This window comes from Haliotis cracherodii, unplaced genomic scaffold (assembly GCF_022045235.1).
Source record: "Haliotis cracherodii isolate W230 unplaced genomic scaffold, xgHalCrac1.p SCAF_7, whole genome shotgun sequence".
Classification (NCBI taxonomy): domain Eukaryota; kingdom Metazoa; phylum Mollusca; class Gastropoda; order Lepetellida; family Haliotidae; genus Haliotis; species Haliotis cracherodii.
In genome coordinates, this window is record NW_027266330.1 from 56,226,121 (window position 1) to 56,243,729 (window position 17,609).

General features: G+C 43.6%; 1 protein-coding gene across 1 annotated transcript in view; it reads left to right on the plus strand.

Annotated features, from left to right (window-relative positions):
• The first annotated feature begins 3 nt into the window (after window positions 1-3).
• LOC139447183 (integrator complex subunit 6-like) overlaps window positions 4-17,609 on the plus strand; it is a 34,238-nt gene continuing 16,632 nt past the window's right edge. Inside the window, exons 1-10 of the mRNA XM_071228396.1 lie at window positions 4-254; window positions 361-438; window positions 4,836-4,985; window positions 7,251-7,340; window positions 7,998-8,181; window positions 8,970-9,101; window positions 11,479-11,523; window positions 12,161-12,384; window positions 12,970-13,122; window positions 16,364-16,496. Of these exons, the coding sequence (XP_071084497.1) occupies window positions 144-254; window positions 361-438; window positions 4,836-4,985; window positions 7,251-7,340; window positions 7,998-8,181; window positions 8,970-9,101; window positions 11,479-11,523; window positions 12,161-12,384; window positions 12,970-13,122; window positions 16,364-16,496 (1,300 nt within the window). The 5' untranslated portion in view covers window positions 4-143. The remainder of the gene's footprint in view (window positions 255-360; window positions 439-4,835; window positions 4,986-7,250; window positions 7,341-7,997; window positions 8,182-8,969; window positions 9,102-11,478; window positions 11,524-12,160; window positions 12,385-12,969; window positions 13,123-16,363; window positions 16,497-17,609) is intronic.

Below are 17,609 nucleotides of genomic sequence, written 5' to 3' on the forward strand. Positions count from 1 at the left end.
CGTGGCGTGCTCGAGCTGTCGAAAGCAGCTAGTCGAGGTGCGCCATTGTTCGAGGGAAGGGGGATTGTTGGGGGTTCCGACAAAATCCGCCGTTTCATGCGGCTGGTGAAGATATAGGCCTCATTCCCCGATATCAAACAAATATGACGATCATATTATTTCTTCTTGACACTAGTGCGTCGATGAATCAACGCACGTACATGGGAACAGCCCTTATCGATGTCGCTAAAGCAGCAGTTGAGACATTTATGAAGGTAAAGCTGACTAAATCAGCTTAAATCGCGGTAATCGGATGTTTTGAGGAATGACCATATGTGGTGACAGCCTCGCTAAATCAATGTTTTCTTTCTCTTTATTCAGATAAGATCCCGCGATCCGAATAGCCGATGGGACCGATACATGCTACTGACATTTGAAGATCCTCCTGCTAATGTTAAGGTAAAATCCAAGTGTCAGGCAGTATGTTCCCTTTGAAATTGATATGGTCGATTAGTTCTGCATTGGGCCAGTGGACAAAGCCACATTTCTTTTACCCCACCCCCAACGAGAAGCTAAAAGCAGGCACAAACTGCAGAGGTAAATTCTCCAGCTGCACACCCGCCATTTTCCTGCTCCTCTGACGCAATGCACTCTGGGTATGCTAAGCAACAAGGTCTAATTAGCATATTCAAATCGCCCGGGTCACTATGAAGGAAATAGTATGAAAATGACTGCAAAGATTTAGAAAATGAATTATAATTCCGTACTGAATTCTGCAGCCATCTCACATGCAATATACGTAGTATAACCACATTGTAGCGTTTTTAATGTAATATAATGCTATATTTATACTTAGTAATTATATTATTTTTCTTCAAGGAAAGTTATATGAACAAATAATTCAACCAAATATTTTGTGAAATTTGTCTAAAGCACTGAATGAACATGTATACACATTGCATCCACAGCTATAATGTGACAAACATCAAGTCATGTGCACACATCTGAACAAATTAGAAAAGTTCATAAAGAACTTATTCCATATGTGAATGATGTTACAGAGATTGAGAAACAATCCTCCTATCAAACACCAGTCACAGTACTATAGACCCATGAAGATCCGGGATAGAATACCGTATTCGACGTAATAAGCACCCAGACCGCTCTCAAAATTACAAATAGGGGTCCCTTATAAGAATATTATTTTGGTGAAAAACAACAGAGTTGAAAGATAAATTTCGTGGTTTATGCTGACAGCCTGAAATGTTTATATACAACATATATATTTTTCCAGAATTTAATTGCCTATAATTAAGGGTGCATATAACACACGAGTGCGTATTATACACAAATAAATAAGTCTTGTGTACATTGATCAACCCGAAGGGGTGCTAATTGGGATTGTTCACTGGTCAATATATTAGAAAATATCGCCGTGGGTGCATATTAGAGCGGGGCGCTTATTACGCCGATTACGGTAGGTCTTCAGCAACCCATGCTTGCCGTAAAAGGTGACTATGCTTGTCGTAAGAAGCGACTAACAGGATCAGGTGGTCAGACTCGCTGACTTGGTTGATGCATGGCATTGTGTCCCAATTGCGTGGATTGATGCTCATGATGTCAATCACTGAATTGTCTGGTCCAGACTCGATTATTTACAGACCGCCATCATATAGCTGGAATATTGCTGAGTGTGGTGTTAAAAGAAGGTTTGTGACATTTTTGTGCATATTTGTATGCAAGCAGTTAAATATTAATGGGTTAATGCCACTAATCGTCATATATTTTGCACATTTTACGCAAACGCAGTGCTCAACACTAACAATAACACTGATCCGTGTCTAGTATATTTTCTTATAGACCAGTAAAATTAAATGGTGGTCTAGTGTTCTTTGGGGACGAACAAAGTAATTTAAGTTTGACTTTTAATCAGCAATAGATCAAATCTAAACTCCTTGCATCATTGTGTCTAGTTGAGGGGCTGCGGGGTAGCCTAGAGGTTAAAGTGTTCGCTCATCATGCCGAAGACCTGGGTTCGATTCACCACATGGGTACAATGTGTGAAGCCCATTTCTGGTGTCCCTGCCGTGATATTGCTGGAATATTGCTAAAAGCGGCGTAAAACCATACTCACTGTCTAGTAAAGATCCAACACGACTAGTAGATTTATTTTTTGTCCTGTTCCTTTGGACCACTGAACAAGCACTGAAATATGCAGCTTATCTGGACCTCTCAACCTGTTTCGTAAGATATAAGAAAATCAGTCATTAAATCCCTGAAATTTCTTTTATTTCTAACTAGAATAGAATTATCACTTATTTGTAACTTGCAATCCACAATTTTGATAAATCTAATAATTCAAACAGTCATCCTATTTTATACCCCAAAGACTTGCTATGTGAATTGTTTGTGTCCATTCTTAATTTGTAGGCATATAAGATGGAATATTTTGCATCCAGTAAAACCCAAATCGTAATCACAGTAACACAATATAGAGAGTATTGTCTGGAGCAGATAGTAATGAATTACAGCACTACCACTTGATAATGTAGGATCATATCAAATCATGAATAATTCTTGATAAAGTTGATAGTTGAAAAACCATACTCGTTTCTATGTTGTTGTTTTTACATTCTGAATTTGTTGGGACACTATCACAAACCACCAGCGGCACATTGGAGCTGTAAATATGCAGATTATAGATTATACAGGCAGACATGATGGTAGTCTGTGCATATGCAACTTGATTCTTTAATCATATATCCCATTGTGCAACTGTAGTCCAAATAGTCCAAAGCAGGATGGAAATTAACACCATGGTTACACTACAAGTAACTAATGTTTGCATTTCTTTCTGACTGCACGCGGGGGGCGGTCGGGTAGCCTAGTGGTTAAAGCGTTTGCTCGTCATGCCGAAGACCCGGGTTCGATTCCCGACATGTGTACAATGTGTGAAGCCCATTTCTTGTGTCCCCCCGCCGTGATATTGCTGGAATATTGCTAAAAGCGGCGTAAAACCAAACTCACTCACTCACTCACTCCAACTGCACGCATTCCTTCTGACTTTTATATGTGAGTAAAGATAAGGCTTCAGTCAACTTCAGTGTAAATTTAGCCAGGCGTGGTATGTTGTTGTCCATGACCAGATCAATTTATACATGTATTTAAATACTTTTTGCCAGAGCTCTGGTAAAACAATTCCCAATCTCTTGAGATTTTTAAAAACTTACTGGCTGTTTGTGTAACCTCATTATGGAGTTTTTGAAATTGTAGTAACACCTCGCAGGAGGGCTTACAATCATTGTAAACCCTTGATAGAACAAAAACTACGAACAGCCTACGAGACGCACGTTCAGATTTCGTGCCATTGCGAGATGCACGTGCAGATTTCGCACCGTTGCGAAACCCACGTGCTGAGGTCACCGGTTTCATTGAACCGAGTTCACGACTGCAGGCGATATTTCATCTCTGATACAGGTTATACATTTGAGAATTTTTATTACAGTTATTTAATTAAAAACGTTGTCTATGCGATGAGTCGGTTTGTAAGTTGGACAAACCATGTCTCCTTGAGATTACTAGAGATTGTAAACCCTCACATAGGAACGTCCCCCATGTGAGGGTTTACAATCTCTAGTAATCCCTCGGAGACATGGTTTCTCCTACACATAGCAGTTGCCCGGTAGGTCTTGTACCCAGGTAGTAAAGTTGGACTCGTCGTAGCCCTACTGACAACTGCGCTTAGTTAGGAATCCTGAATAAATCCCAGATCTGTCTGATGAAGAAAAGATGAGATTTTGTTTAAAAAGCTATTCCAAATGGTTGCAAGTTCGTAGTCATATCTAAGTTGAAAAGCAACGGAAGAAGCAGTTGAAAGAGGAATCCAATAACTATTGCTATGTAACAATTACAAACATGTCATCAGATATATTAGTGATATTTCAATACGAGTATGTCACTTTGTGAAGATACGGGTAAGAATAGGTCTTGGCAGACCATGCTTGTCGTAAGAGGCGACTAACGGGATCAGGTGGTCATGCATGCTGACTTGGTTGATGCATGTCATCGTATCCCAGTTGTGGAAATCGATGCTCATGATATCAATCACTGGATTGTCTGGCCCAGATTCGATTATTTACTGTCATACAGCTGGAATATTGCCGAGAACAGTGTTTAAAACAAAAACCACTTTGTGAACCCCCAAAATGTATCTGATAAGAAAATTGATATGCGATACATTTTTTGAAAATTGTATGAGGGGAGGGTGCAGGACTTCTTTCCGGGAACACCTGGTGTCATCACTGATTTTCAGTGATCCATTCATATCACTGTCATCAATATTTTGCCTTTTATGGCCAATGGAATCTGTTTCGGCATATAATTGATTGATATTTATGTATATCTATTTTTACAGGCGGGGTGGTTGGTTGGTTGCTTGCTTTGTTGTTTAACGCCGCACTCAGCAGTATTCCAGCTATATGATGGAGGTCTGTACATAATCGAGTCTGGACCAGACAATCCAGTGATTAATATCATGAGCATCGATCCATGCAATTGGGATCGATGACATGCATCAACCAAGTCAGTGAGTCTGACTACCCGATCCCGTTAGTCGCCTTTTATGGCAAGCATAGGTTGCTGAAGACCTATTCTACCCTGGATAATGGCGTTGACATTTATATTTATATATATTTATTTTTACGGGCAGGGTGGAATGGCGTTGACATTTATATTTATATATATTCATTTTTACAGGCAAGTCGGAATGGAGTTGACATTTATGTTTATATATGTTTATTTTACAGGCAGGATGGAATGGCGTTGACATTTATGATTATATATATTTATTTTTACAGGCGGGGTGGAAAGAGAGCCATGCTACATTCATATCTGAGTTGAAGAATCTGAAGGCTGGAGATTTGTCCACACTCGGCCCTGCCCTGAAGAATGCGTTTGACCTGCTCAACATCAACCGCATGCAGTCGGGGATTGACACATATGGACAGGTATGATCTTGTGCCTTTAACATGTCTGGCGGGGACAGGGATTGCCCACTTGGCTGTGGTGCTTCATTTCTATGGAGAGTCGTATCCCTTAGAATGCCTGCGATGATGAGTTTGAATTCCTGATTCCTCCTGTAGACAGCACCATTTATGTTGTCGTGGGTTTCACCAAAGTGGTAAACAGCTAACATCAGCATCAATTCAGGCTTTTCTCCCTCAACAAGCTGACTTGCCATGATTATCTTTGAATTTCTGTTAAAATCGGGGGTGGTCGGGTAGCCTAGTGGTTAAAGCTTTCGCTCGTCACACCGAAGACCCGGGTTCGATTCCCGACATGGGTACAATGTGTGAAGCCCATTTCTGGTGTCCCCTGCCGTGATATTGCTGGAATATTGCTAAAAGCAGCATAAAACCATACTCACTCACTGTTTAAGTCGTGTTAAACTCAACTCACTCACTCACTCACTCACTCACTCACTCACTCAAAAAGACTCCCTAACCCAACCTTACTCAATCAACTTCACATACTCACCCAACTGAGGGCAGGTGGGTAGCCTAGTGGTGAAAGTGTTCGCTCGTCACGCCGAAGACCCAGGTTCGATTCCCTACATGGGTACAATGTGTGAAGCACATTTTTGGTGTCCCCGCCATGATATTGCTGAATGAATGTTGTTAAAAGCGGCGTAAATCCATACTCACTCATCACCCCCACAACCTCACTTACTAACAGAATTAATGTCATTGCAAGTTGTCCGTCCCCCCAAATAGAAAAAATAATCATTGGTCATCATGATTAATGAAGCCATTCTGTTCTGTTTGTTTTGTTTTTTTAAGTGATATTGAAATTTTCACCTTGGTTTGACCAAATAAGAAAACACAACTTTATGGATAACAATTTCTGGTATATTGCATATAGTGACATTTTGATGTAGATTCTTACACCGTTATCAAGCTGGAGTGAAATGCAATAAATCAGAAGTTGTTATCCATAAAGTTGTGTTTTCTTATTTACTCACCAACTTCTAGAATGCCAATCAAACACTTGCCCTCAAATTCTCTCAAACATCATCACCTTGCACTATAAACATCACCTCCTCGCACAAAAACATCATCACCTCGCACTATAAATTTCACCTCCTCGCAAAAAAACATCATCTCGCACTATAAACTTCACCTCCTTGCACAAAAACATCATCACCTCGCACTATAAACATCACCTCCGCGCACTATAAACTTCTCCTCCTCGCAAAAAAACATCACCTCCTCGTACTATAAACATCTTCTCGCACTCTAAACATCACCTCCTCTCACTTTAAACATCACCTCCTCGCACTATAAACATCACCTCCTAACACTATAAACATCACCTCCCCGCACGATAAACTTTACCTCCTCACTATAAACATCACCTCCTCTCACTATAAACATCACCTTCTCGCTCTATAAACTTCACCTCCTCGCACTATAAAGTTCACCTCCTCGCACTATTGACATCTCCTTGCGCTATAAACATCACCTCCTCACTATAAACATCACCTCCTCGCACTTTAATCATCACCTCCTAGCACTATAAACATCACCTCCTCGCACAATAAACATCACCTCCAAGCACTATAAACATCACCCCCTCGCACTATAAACATCACCTCCTCCTTAAAATCATCACCTCCTGGCACTATAAACATCACCTCCTAGCACTATAAATATCACCTCCTCTCACTATAAACATCACCTCCTCGCAATATAAACATCACCTCCTCACACTATAAACATCACCTACTCACTATAAACAACACCCCCTCGCACTATAAACATCACCTCCTCACTATAAACATCACCTCCTAGCACTATAAACATCACCTCCTCGCACTATAAACATCACCTCCTCGCACTATAAACATCACCTCCTCACTGTAAACAACATCCCCTCGCACTATAAACATCACCTCCTAGCACTATAAACATCACCTCCTCGCACTATAAACATTACCTCCTAGCACTATAAACATCACCTCCTCGCACTATAAACATCACCTCCTCGCACTAAAAACAGCACCTCCTCACTATGAACATTACCGCCTAGCACTATAAACATCACCTCCTCACTATAAACATCACCTCCTCAGAAATCACTAAACCAATGAATTTGTTCCCACCAATGAGAACCCAATGCAGAATTCTCAAAAATATCCACCAAGGCTATTTGTGGCCATGAGTTTTGTTCAAACTGTAATGGACATTCCATTCATGTTTTGTTGTGTATTGCAGGGGCGGAGTCCATTCTTCTTGGAGCCAGCCGTGATTATCGTGATTACTGATGGCGGCTACCTCACAACCATGAACGGCGTGCAAGCTGAGGTAACACTCTGCGGCGGTTGAATGTTTGTGTTTTGTCCATAAAGTGGGTCTACTCGGACATTAATATTGGGGAGTACTGTTAATTCCCTATGTGACAAGGCAGATAATTGTCCAGGCTAGCAAGCACCAGGTGCTGAGATCGTATAGGACAACACTATATTTCTTATTCAATAATGCTTCAATGATAGGACAACCCTATATTTCTTATTCAATAATGCTTCAATGATAGGATAACACTATTTCTTATTCAATAATGCTTCAATGATAGGACAACCCTATATTTCTTATTCAATAATGCTTCAATGATAGGATAACACTATTTCTTATTCAATAATGCTTCAATGATAGGACAAGACTATATTTCTTATTCAATAATGCTTCAATGATAGGACAACCGTATATTTCTTGTTCAATAATGCTTCAATGATAGGACAAGACTATATTTCTTATTCAATAATGCTTCAATGATAGGACAACACTATATTTCTTATTCAATAATGCTTCAATTATAGGAAAGTATATTTCTTATTCAATGGTGCTTCAAGACGAAGACAAGGCTGTATTTGTTGTTCAATGGTGCTTCAAGTCTAAGACAAGTCTATATTTGTTATTCAATGGTGCTTCAAGTCTAAGACAAGGCTGTATTTGTTGTTCCAGTTGAACCTGCCCATGAATAACAATGTTCCTGGCACCGAGTTGACAAAGGAACCATTTCGGTGGGACCAAAGAATATTCAGCATTGTTCTCAGAATGCCTGGCAGTGTGCCGCCAGAAAATGCCTTCCCATTTATCCTGCCCGCGGAGTCCCACCCTATAGACGCCATGTGTGATGTGACAGGAGGTGAGAGGCCATATTGTTTACGTTTGCTAAAGTTGTACGCACATTTGGTAGATCAGTTTCAAAATGTTTTAGTTATTGGCAAATACATTGATGACTTGATTGTGTTTTAGGGGCGATTAGGTAGCCCTGTGGTTAAAGCGTTCGCTCGTCACAGCGAAGACCCTGGTTGGATTCCCGACATGGGTATAATGTGTGAAGCCCATTTCTGGTGTCCCCCGCTGTGATATTGCTGGAATATTGCCAAAAGCGGCTTAAAACTATACTCACTCACTCACTGATTGTGTTTTATGATACACTGATGTGTTGGATCATTGCTCACAATATTACCCACTGGGCGACGCCATCTTGAATGGAGTCTCGCTCTCATGAGATCTCGTTATGTATTTACAAACTAACTTTTAACATTTAACAATCCATGAGGATCCAGGGTAGAATAGGTCTTCAGCAACTCATGCTTGCCGTAAAAGGCAACTATGTTTGTCGTAAGAGGCAACTAATGGGATCGGGTGGTCAGGCTCACTGACTTGGTTGATGCTTGTCATCGTATCCCAATTGTGTAGATTGAAACTCATGATATCAATCACTTGATTGTCTGGCCCAGATTCAAGTATTTACAGACCGCGTCATTTGGCTGGAATATTGCTGAGTGTGGCGTTAAACAACAAACAAAGAATATTCAACATTTAACAACTGTCTGGTCCAGACACCGTTGTTGTATAGATGGAATATTGCGAGTGCGGCAGTTAACAACTCACTATCAGCAGTACTTCTATCATGGCATGTTTCAGGCCGGTCGTATGCTGTCTTCACTCAGAAGATGTTGAATGGAGCTCTAGAATCTTTGGTGCAGAAAGTGCAAAGTGGAGTGGTGATAAACTTTGAAAAAATTGGAAACGACCCACCACCTTTAATCACCGAGGGTAGGTCACACCTGTAACATGTACACACTAGGGTAGGTCACACCTGTAACATGTACACATTAGGGTAGGTCACACCTGTAACATGTACACACTAGGGTAGGTCACACCTGTAACATGTACACACTAGGGTAGGTCACACCTGTAACATGGACACACTAGGGTAGGTCACACCTGTAACATGTACACATTAGGGTAGGTCACACCTGTAACATGTACACACTAGGGTAGGTCACACCTGTAACATGTACACACTAGGGTAGGTCACACCTGTAACATGGACACACTAGGGTAGGTCACACCTGTAACATGGACACACTAGGGTAGGTCACACCTGTAACATGTACACATTAGGGTAGGTCACACCTGTAACATGTACACACTAGGGTAGGTCACACCTGTAACATGGACACACTAGGGTAGGTCACACCTGTAACATGTACACATTAGGGTAGGTCACACCTGCAACATGTACACATTAGGGTAGGTCACACCTGTAACATGTATACACTAGGGTAGGCCACACCTGTAACATGTATACACTAGGGTAGGTCACACCTGTAACATGTATACACTAGGGTAGGTCACACCTGTAACATGTACACACTAGGGTAGGTCACACCTGTAACATGTACACACTATGTAGAAAGAGTGAGACGAGGAATGATGAGGTTATATTCTTGAAGCTTGCTGTATTAAACAGTTATGTGTCATTAGTTAGGCAAATATAAATATTAGTCTTGGTTCTCAGGCACCAAGCATCATCATAAAGCCTGCCGAACGTTAATATAAAACTCCAAATACTTAAACCAAATGCACAAAAAAAATGGAAAATGGAAAAAATATGAAATGTGTAATGAACTTTATGATGACGTGGGCAGTGCCTGAGAACCAAGACTATTATTTTTTTTAGCCTTAGACACCCACTTATCAGACAAAATCTAGACATGTCTGATGAATTTTTATCTTAAGTTTCAAATTTGTACTGACCAAGTTTCTTATCACCCGTTTGTTTACCTGAATTTTCTGAAGGGGTAGGATGTAATATTTTTCTGTGCATAATACTCGAAGAATCTTTGATTTAAAATATACTGAATCCTATAGAGGGGGATGCGCATCACACTTAGGTGCGCAGTGTACTCAAGAAAATACGGTAGGATAATGCCTACAGCCCATCTCAGAGCGGTGTAGTGTGATCGCAGTCTATGTGCAGATGTGTGCACTTGTAATTGAAAGTTTAACCGTCATCACAGACTGTTTATTCCCTTACTCAAGGAGGGCCTTTTTCAAACCACAAATTAATCTTTTCGATCTTCAAGTTTGTTTATGCTGGGATTTTTATACCCCCGACTTTTTAGGTCGGGGGTATATAGTTATACCAAGGATCCGTCCGTCCATCCGAAAACTTTGTCTCTCCGCGATTTCTCTTAAACTATTCACTGGATTCATCTCAAACTTAGTACATATAATCTGTGTCATATTGAGGGGTGCAGTCAAAAGAATTTTTTTTTTAAAAATAATTTTAACATTTTTTAATGAAGTTTTCAAACCCTAACCCTATCCATTATTTAATTTGAAACTACTGACACACTACTGCCCCCAAAAGCCACTATGCTTGTCGCAAGAGGCGACTAATGGGATCGGGTGGTCAGGTTCGCTGACTTGGTTGATGCATGTCATCAATCCCGATTGCATGGATTGATGCTCATGATATTAATCACTGGATTGTCTGGTCCAGACTCGATTATTTACAGACTGCCGTCATATAGCTGGAATATTGCTGAGTGTGGTGCCAAGTTACGTCCCTTGGGCACGCCAGAAACCTATGATTGTGGGTTCGAGTCCCGGCTCCCCCGATTATGTTTCTAGGTTTGTCAGCACCATACCCGTGCTCGTGGGTTTCACCGAAGTGGTAAACGTCTGAGACCTGCATCACTTCGGGCTTTCCTCCCACATTAAGCTGACATGCCAGGATATGACTGGAATACTGTTAAAAGCGATGTTAAACCCAACTCACTCACTCACTCACTGAAGATTTTAGAATTCTCTACCCTACAGCGCCTTTGCACTCTGAGATGAAATCTTGGCTTCCATTTGCCTCAATCCGTGGTTATTTATGAGCAAATAAAATTGTTGTACACAACATTACAAAATGGCACTTTCGGTAAGCAATAATACAAATGTCAACTTGAAATGAAATAAAACCACCTTTCAACTCACATGTTAAAATTCTGCAGTGTATTTGACAAATTCTTTGATAGATGAAAAATTCTGATCGGGTTCTGCACAAAATGTAATTTTCTGCAAGATGGGCATATTTCTGCAAAATACAGCGGAATTCAGCAGGTTCTGTGAGATATTACGTTGTTATTCATTTCAGGTGTTAAAGCAGACGGCAGCTCAGAACTAAATGGGACTCTGAAAGGTAAAGTGTCTATTTAATAAAGCACCCAAGTGGTACAGATTCCTTTGTTTTGGTTAAGCAGTTCAGGGAACCCTTGAAGATCCGTGTAGAATAGGTCTTCAGCAACCCATGCTTGCCGTAAAAGGCGACTATGCTTGTCATAAGAGGCGAATAACGGGATCGGATGGTCACGCTCGCTGACTTGGTTGAAGCATGTCATCGATCCCATCAATATCAATCACTGGATTGTCTAGTCCAGACTCGATTATTTACAGACCGCTGCCATGTAGCTGGAATATTGCTGAGTGCGGCATTAAACAACAAACAGACAAACAAAGAAATAAATGAGTGAAGGTTATTCCAACGTTAGAAATTGGCACAAGTCCTAAAGTCCTTGCCACACTGCCCAATAGTTAAGGTATCACAAGGCCTCGTAGACATTTGCCATTTTTAAGGGGTTTGCTATTTGTTATAGGACTAGTGGACTGATTTCTATCGTCGGATTCTTGGTACCCAGGATCTGACATGTGGAATATTTCTTATGTGAACTAAACTCTCTCATATAAAGAAGTAATCTTTTCACTTCAACCAATAATGCCTGAAAGTATGTGTGGTCAGGTTGATTGTCTAGTATCAGAACAATGTCGATTCCTTCCAGGCCCAGCGCTAACTGAGAATCAAGACGCCAACAAGATCATCTCTGACCGTGAGAATGGAAATGAAGATAAGAAACAGTTGAACTTGCAGCAGTCTCAGCTGAATGCTGCATGGCACAACTGCCGCAAGCTCATCTACGTCCCGAGATCTGCGCAGAAGGGGTACTCCGTCGGTCACTGGCCCATCCCTGAGGCCTACTGGCCTGACGTCAGTAGTCCGCAGTTGGTGAGTTTACAGCTTGTTTGGAATATGGGTTAGACAGTCTTTAAAGTTAATACCAGCCTACTAGCCCAACACTTATTCTGGCTGAGGACAGTTAAGAATCCAATGATGGTTCTCAATGACTGGTAGTAAGTAGGAGCCCACAAAGAAGATATAAATTGAATATCATTTACGGAATTTGATTTTTTTTTTTTTTTAATTTTGTTTCCATAAATGGAAAACAAATTAGGCCATGCCCACAAACAAATTACTCTTTCCTAATTGGCTGATAATGGAATGGGTGGGGCTTGTGTTGAATTTTAGCGCTGACTTATTGTCACTGATTTTGTAGTGTCTGCAGTTAATGTGTTAATAATTAAATTTGTCTTTGAAGTTATTATTGTTGATGTATTTATTTATAATAATTAACTTCAATATGAATTTGCATTTATGGAGGTATAAATTTACAAAATGCTGTGCACTCGTTGTATAGGTCTGTACGCACACATCTTTTATTTCGTGTTTTACATTTATGCCTCCATAAATGCAAGTAAATGTTAAGGTCAGTTCTGAGTTTAGACAATTTATGAATGTGTATTGTATCCCCAGCCTCCGCGGTCAGCCCACCCTGTGTTGCGATTCTCCTGCTCTCCGTGTGATCCCATGGTCATCGAGAACCTACCCTTCGACAAGTACGAGCTGGAACCATCACCGCTCACTCAGTACATCCTGGAGAGACGACAGCCAAACTCCTGCTGGCAGGTCAGTCACCCTGGTCGGTCACCCCTGTTGGTCACCCTGGTCAGTCCCCCCTGTTGGTCACCCCGGTCGGTCACCCTGGTCAGTCACCCCTGTTGGTTACCCCTGTTGGTCACCCCGGTCGGTCACCCATGATGGTGTCATCCTGGTCAGTCCCCCCTGTTGGTCACCCCGGTCGGTCACCCATGATGGTGTCATCCTGGTCAGTCCCCCCCCCCCCTGCTGGTCACCCCCGTCGGTCACCCATGATGGTGTCATCCTGGTCAGTCCCCCCTGTTGGTCACCCTGGTCAGTCACCCATGGTGGTGTCATCCTGGTCAGTCCCCCCTGTTGGTCACCCTTGTCGGTCACCCATGGTGGTGTCATCCTGGTCAGTCCCCCCTGTTGGTCACCCTGGTCGGTCACCCATGGTGGTGTCATCCTGGTCAGTCCCCCCTGTTGGTCACCCTGGTCGGTCACCCATGGTGGTGTCATCCTGGTCAGTCCCCCCTGTTGATCACCCTGGTCGGTCACCCTTGGTGGTGTCATCCTGGTCAGTCTCCCCTGTTGGTCACCCCTGTTGGTCACCCTGGTCGGTCACCCATGGTGGTGTCATCCTGGTCAGTCCCCCCTGTTGGTCACCCTGGTCGGTCACCCATGGTGGTGTCATCCTGGTCAGTCCCCCCTGTTGGTCACCCCGGTCGGTCACCCATGATGGTGTCATCCTGGTCAGTCCCCCCCCCTGCTGGTCACCCCCGTCGGTCACCCATGATGGTGTCATCCTGGTCAGTCCCCCCTGTTGGTCACCCTGGTCGGTCACCCATGGTGGTGTCATCCTGGTCAGTCCCCCCTGTTGGTCACCCCGGTCGGTCACCCATGATGGTGTCATCCTGGTCAGTCCCCCCCCCTGCTGGTCACCCCCGTCGGTCACCCATGATGGTGTCATCCTGGTCAGTCCCCCCTGTTGGTCACCCTGGTCGGTCACCCATGGTGGTGTCATCCTGGTCAGTCCCCCCTGTTGGTCACCCCGGTCGGTCACCCATGATGGTGTCATCCTGGTCAGTCCCCCCCCCCTGCTGGTCACCCCCGTCGGTCACCCATGATGGTGTCATCCTGGTCAGTCCCCCCTGTTGGTCACCCTGGTCGGTCACCCATGGTGGTGTCATCCTGGTCAGTCCCCCCTGTTGGTCACCCTTGTCGGTCACCCATGGTGGTGTCATCCTGGTCAGTCCCCCCTGTTGGTCACCCTGGTCGGTCACCCATGGTGGTGTCATCCTGGTCAGTCCCCCCTGTTGGTCACCCTTGTCGGTCACCCATGGTGGTGTCATCCTGGTCAGTCCCCCCTGTTGGTCACCCTGGTCGGTCACCCATGGTGGTGTCATCCTGGTCAGTCCCCCCTGTTGATCACCCTGGTCGGTCACCCATGGTGGTGTCATCCTGGTCAGTCCCCCCTGTTGGTCACCCCTGTTGGTCACCTTGGTCGGTCACCCATGGTGGTGTCATCCTGGTCAGTCCCCCCTGTTGGTCACCCTGGTCGGTCACCCATGGTGGTGTCATCCTGGTCAGTCCCCCCTGTTGGTCACCCTGGTCGGTCACCCATGGTGGTGTCATCCTGGTCAGTCCCCCCTGTTGATCACCCTGGTCGGTCACCCATGGTGGTGTCATCCTGGTCAGACCCCCCTGTTGGTCACCCCGGTCGGTCACCCATGATGGTGTCATCCTGGTCAGTCCCCCCCCCCTGCTGGTCACCCCCGTCGGTCACCCATGATGGTGTCATCCTGGTCAGTCCCCCCTGTTGGTCACCCTGGTCGGTCACCCATGGTGGTGTCATCCTGGTCAGTCCCCCCTGTTGGTCACCCTTGTCGGTCACCCATGGTGGTGTCATCCTGGTCAGTCCCCCCTGTTGGTCACCCTGGTCAGTCACCCATGGTGGTGTCATCCTGGTCAGTCCCCCCTGTTGGTCACCCTGGTCGGTCACCCATGGTGGTGTCATCCTGGTCAGTCCCCCCTGTTGGTCACCCTGGTCGGTCACCCATGGTGGTGTCATCCTGGTCAGTCCCCCCTGTTGATCACCCTGGTCGGTCACCCATGGTGGTGTCATCCTGGTCAGTCCCCCCTGTTGGTCCCCCCTGTTGGTCACCCTGGTCGGTCACCCATGGTGGTGTCATCCTGGTCAGTCCCCCCTGTTGGTCACCCTGGTCGGTCACCCATGGTGGTGTCATCCTGGTCAGTCCCCCCTGTTGATCACCCTGGTCGGTCACCCATGGTGGTGTCATCCTGGTCAGACCCCCCTGTTGGTCACCCCGGTCGGTCACCCCGGTCGGTCACCCATGGTGGTGTCATCCTGGTCAGTCCCCCCTGTTGGTCACCCTGGTCGGTCACCCATGGTGGTGTCACCACGGTCGATTTAACTGCTGGACCATTGGCCTGTGGCCAGTTAATAATTTTGGACACTGCTTGTGAATCATGTAATTTCCATAAAAAAATGTTTAGGGGGATGACGTTGTGTGAATGGTTAGCTGAAAGAAAGATATATATTGATCATCTCTGTGGAATGACAGCCGAACACCATTTTGTAATGTTGTGGACGACATATATCACCACTGATAAGGCAAATAGAAGTCAAGATTTATTCACGGTGCAGGAAAAGGCGATTTTCGGTGCAGAGTTGTGTCCCTTGGCCACGCCAGAAACCTATGATTGTGGGTTCGAATCCCAATTGAGTGGATCGATGCTCATGATGTCAAACACTGAATTGTCTGTTCCAGACACGATTATTTACAGACTGCCGTCATATAGCTGAAATATTGCTAAGTGCAGCGTTAAACAACAAACTGCAAGATTATGTACATATGTTCCTCTAATGCAGCAATACTTCATTAATTAAGGTAAAATCATGACAGTCGTCAGAGATTTGAGATTTTATTTCTTTAGACTAGTTTAAAATGCTTCTGTGTTTCAACTTTGATAAATTAATGGGACCAGGATACAACATGGTTTTGTTTTCATGTGAATAAGGGGCAGTCGGGTAGCCTAGTGGTTAAAGCGTTCGCTCGTCATGCCAAAGACCCGGGTTCGATTCCCGACATGGGTACAATGTGTGAAGCCAATTTCGTGTGTCCCCCGCCGTGATATTGCTGGAATATTGCTAAAAGTGGCGTAAAACCAAACTCTCACTCACTCATGTGAATAAGCACCTGGTTCATGTTAAATCAATTTTCTTAAATCGAACTCTGTTATCAAATAGCTGTTTGTCTTGTTGCAGGTGTTTATTGGTAACAGTGCTAAGTACAGTGATATATGTCATCCGTTCGGCTACCTGAAGGCCAGTAGCGTTCTGAGCTGTGTCAACCTGTTCGTGATGCCGTACAACTACCCCATCTTGCTGCCTCTGCTGGGTGAGTCCTCAACCTTGCTCTCCATTCATTTCGGAATTTATGACATCTTCATGAGGCAAGGGAGTTAACTGTGAAAGTCTGGTTTCCATCCTTGACGAACTAGGCTGGAATTTCAGGACTTTTTCTTAGCACCACCAGTGGCTATTATGAGTTATGTCCCTTCTATGTCCCTCCTATTGACCAATCAGATTCCACATCTCATATCACTTGCATTTGCTTCAAACGAAATGGCTGTGCCCAGTCAAGACGATCTGATCAATAATCAAGATCTGTATTGTAATAAAACGGTTCCTACTTCGCGAAGTGCATCAAATCAAGTGTAAAACATGAAAAAATTTGGAAGCTATCTGTTGACACTGCGTTGACGGTACAGATGCTTTGTAATTCCTGCAATCGTCGAAATCTGCATGACAATTTACAAACCGGATGTCGATTTAGTTACGCGACTAAATTTGACTATGCATAGACTCGTTAGTCCAGCCAAAATATTACTCCATAATATCAGCCTAGTTCGGCAAGGGTGGAAACTGGACTTTATAGTCAGTTAACTCTCCTGCCTTGCGACCAAATAAGTTATAATAGATAACTGTATTCCATTATTAGGGAGGTTTGATTATTTATTTACAAGTTATTCACAGAGGGTAGAGATAGTGTTAGCGACATATTCAATATGAATATGTCGTCAAACCTGTCTTGCTGTTTCACCTTTTGTAGGCACAATGTTTTAGTGGGGAGTATTTATGTTTGCACCCAGAAGATTTACTATTCCATATTCGACTTAAGGCGCTCTAAAAATTAGAAGTAGGGGCTCTTAATAGAGTATTATTTTGGTGGAAAAAAAACAGAATTGAAAGATAAATTTTGTGGTTTATGCTGACAGCCTGAAATGTTTATATACGACAGATATATTTTTTCCAGAATCTAATTGCCCATAATTATGGGTGCATATAGCACACGAGTGCGTATTACACACGAATAAATAAGTCTTGTGTACATTGATCAATCGGAAGGGGTGCTAATTGGGATTGTTTACTGGCAAATATATTAGCAAATATCGCTGTGGGCGCTTATTAGAGCGTGACGCTTATTACGTCGAATACGGTATGGTGCTTT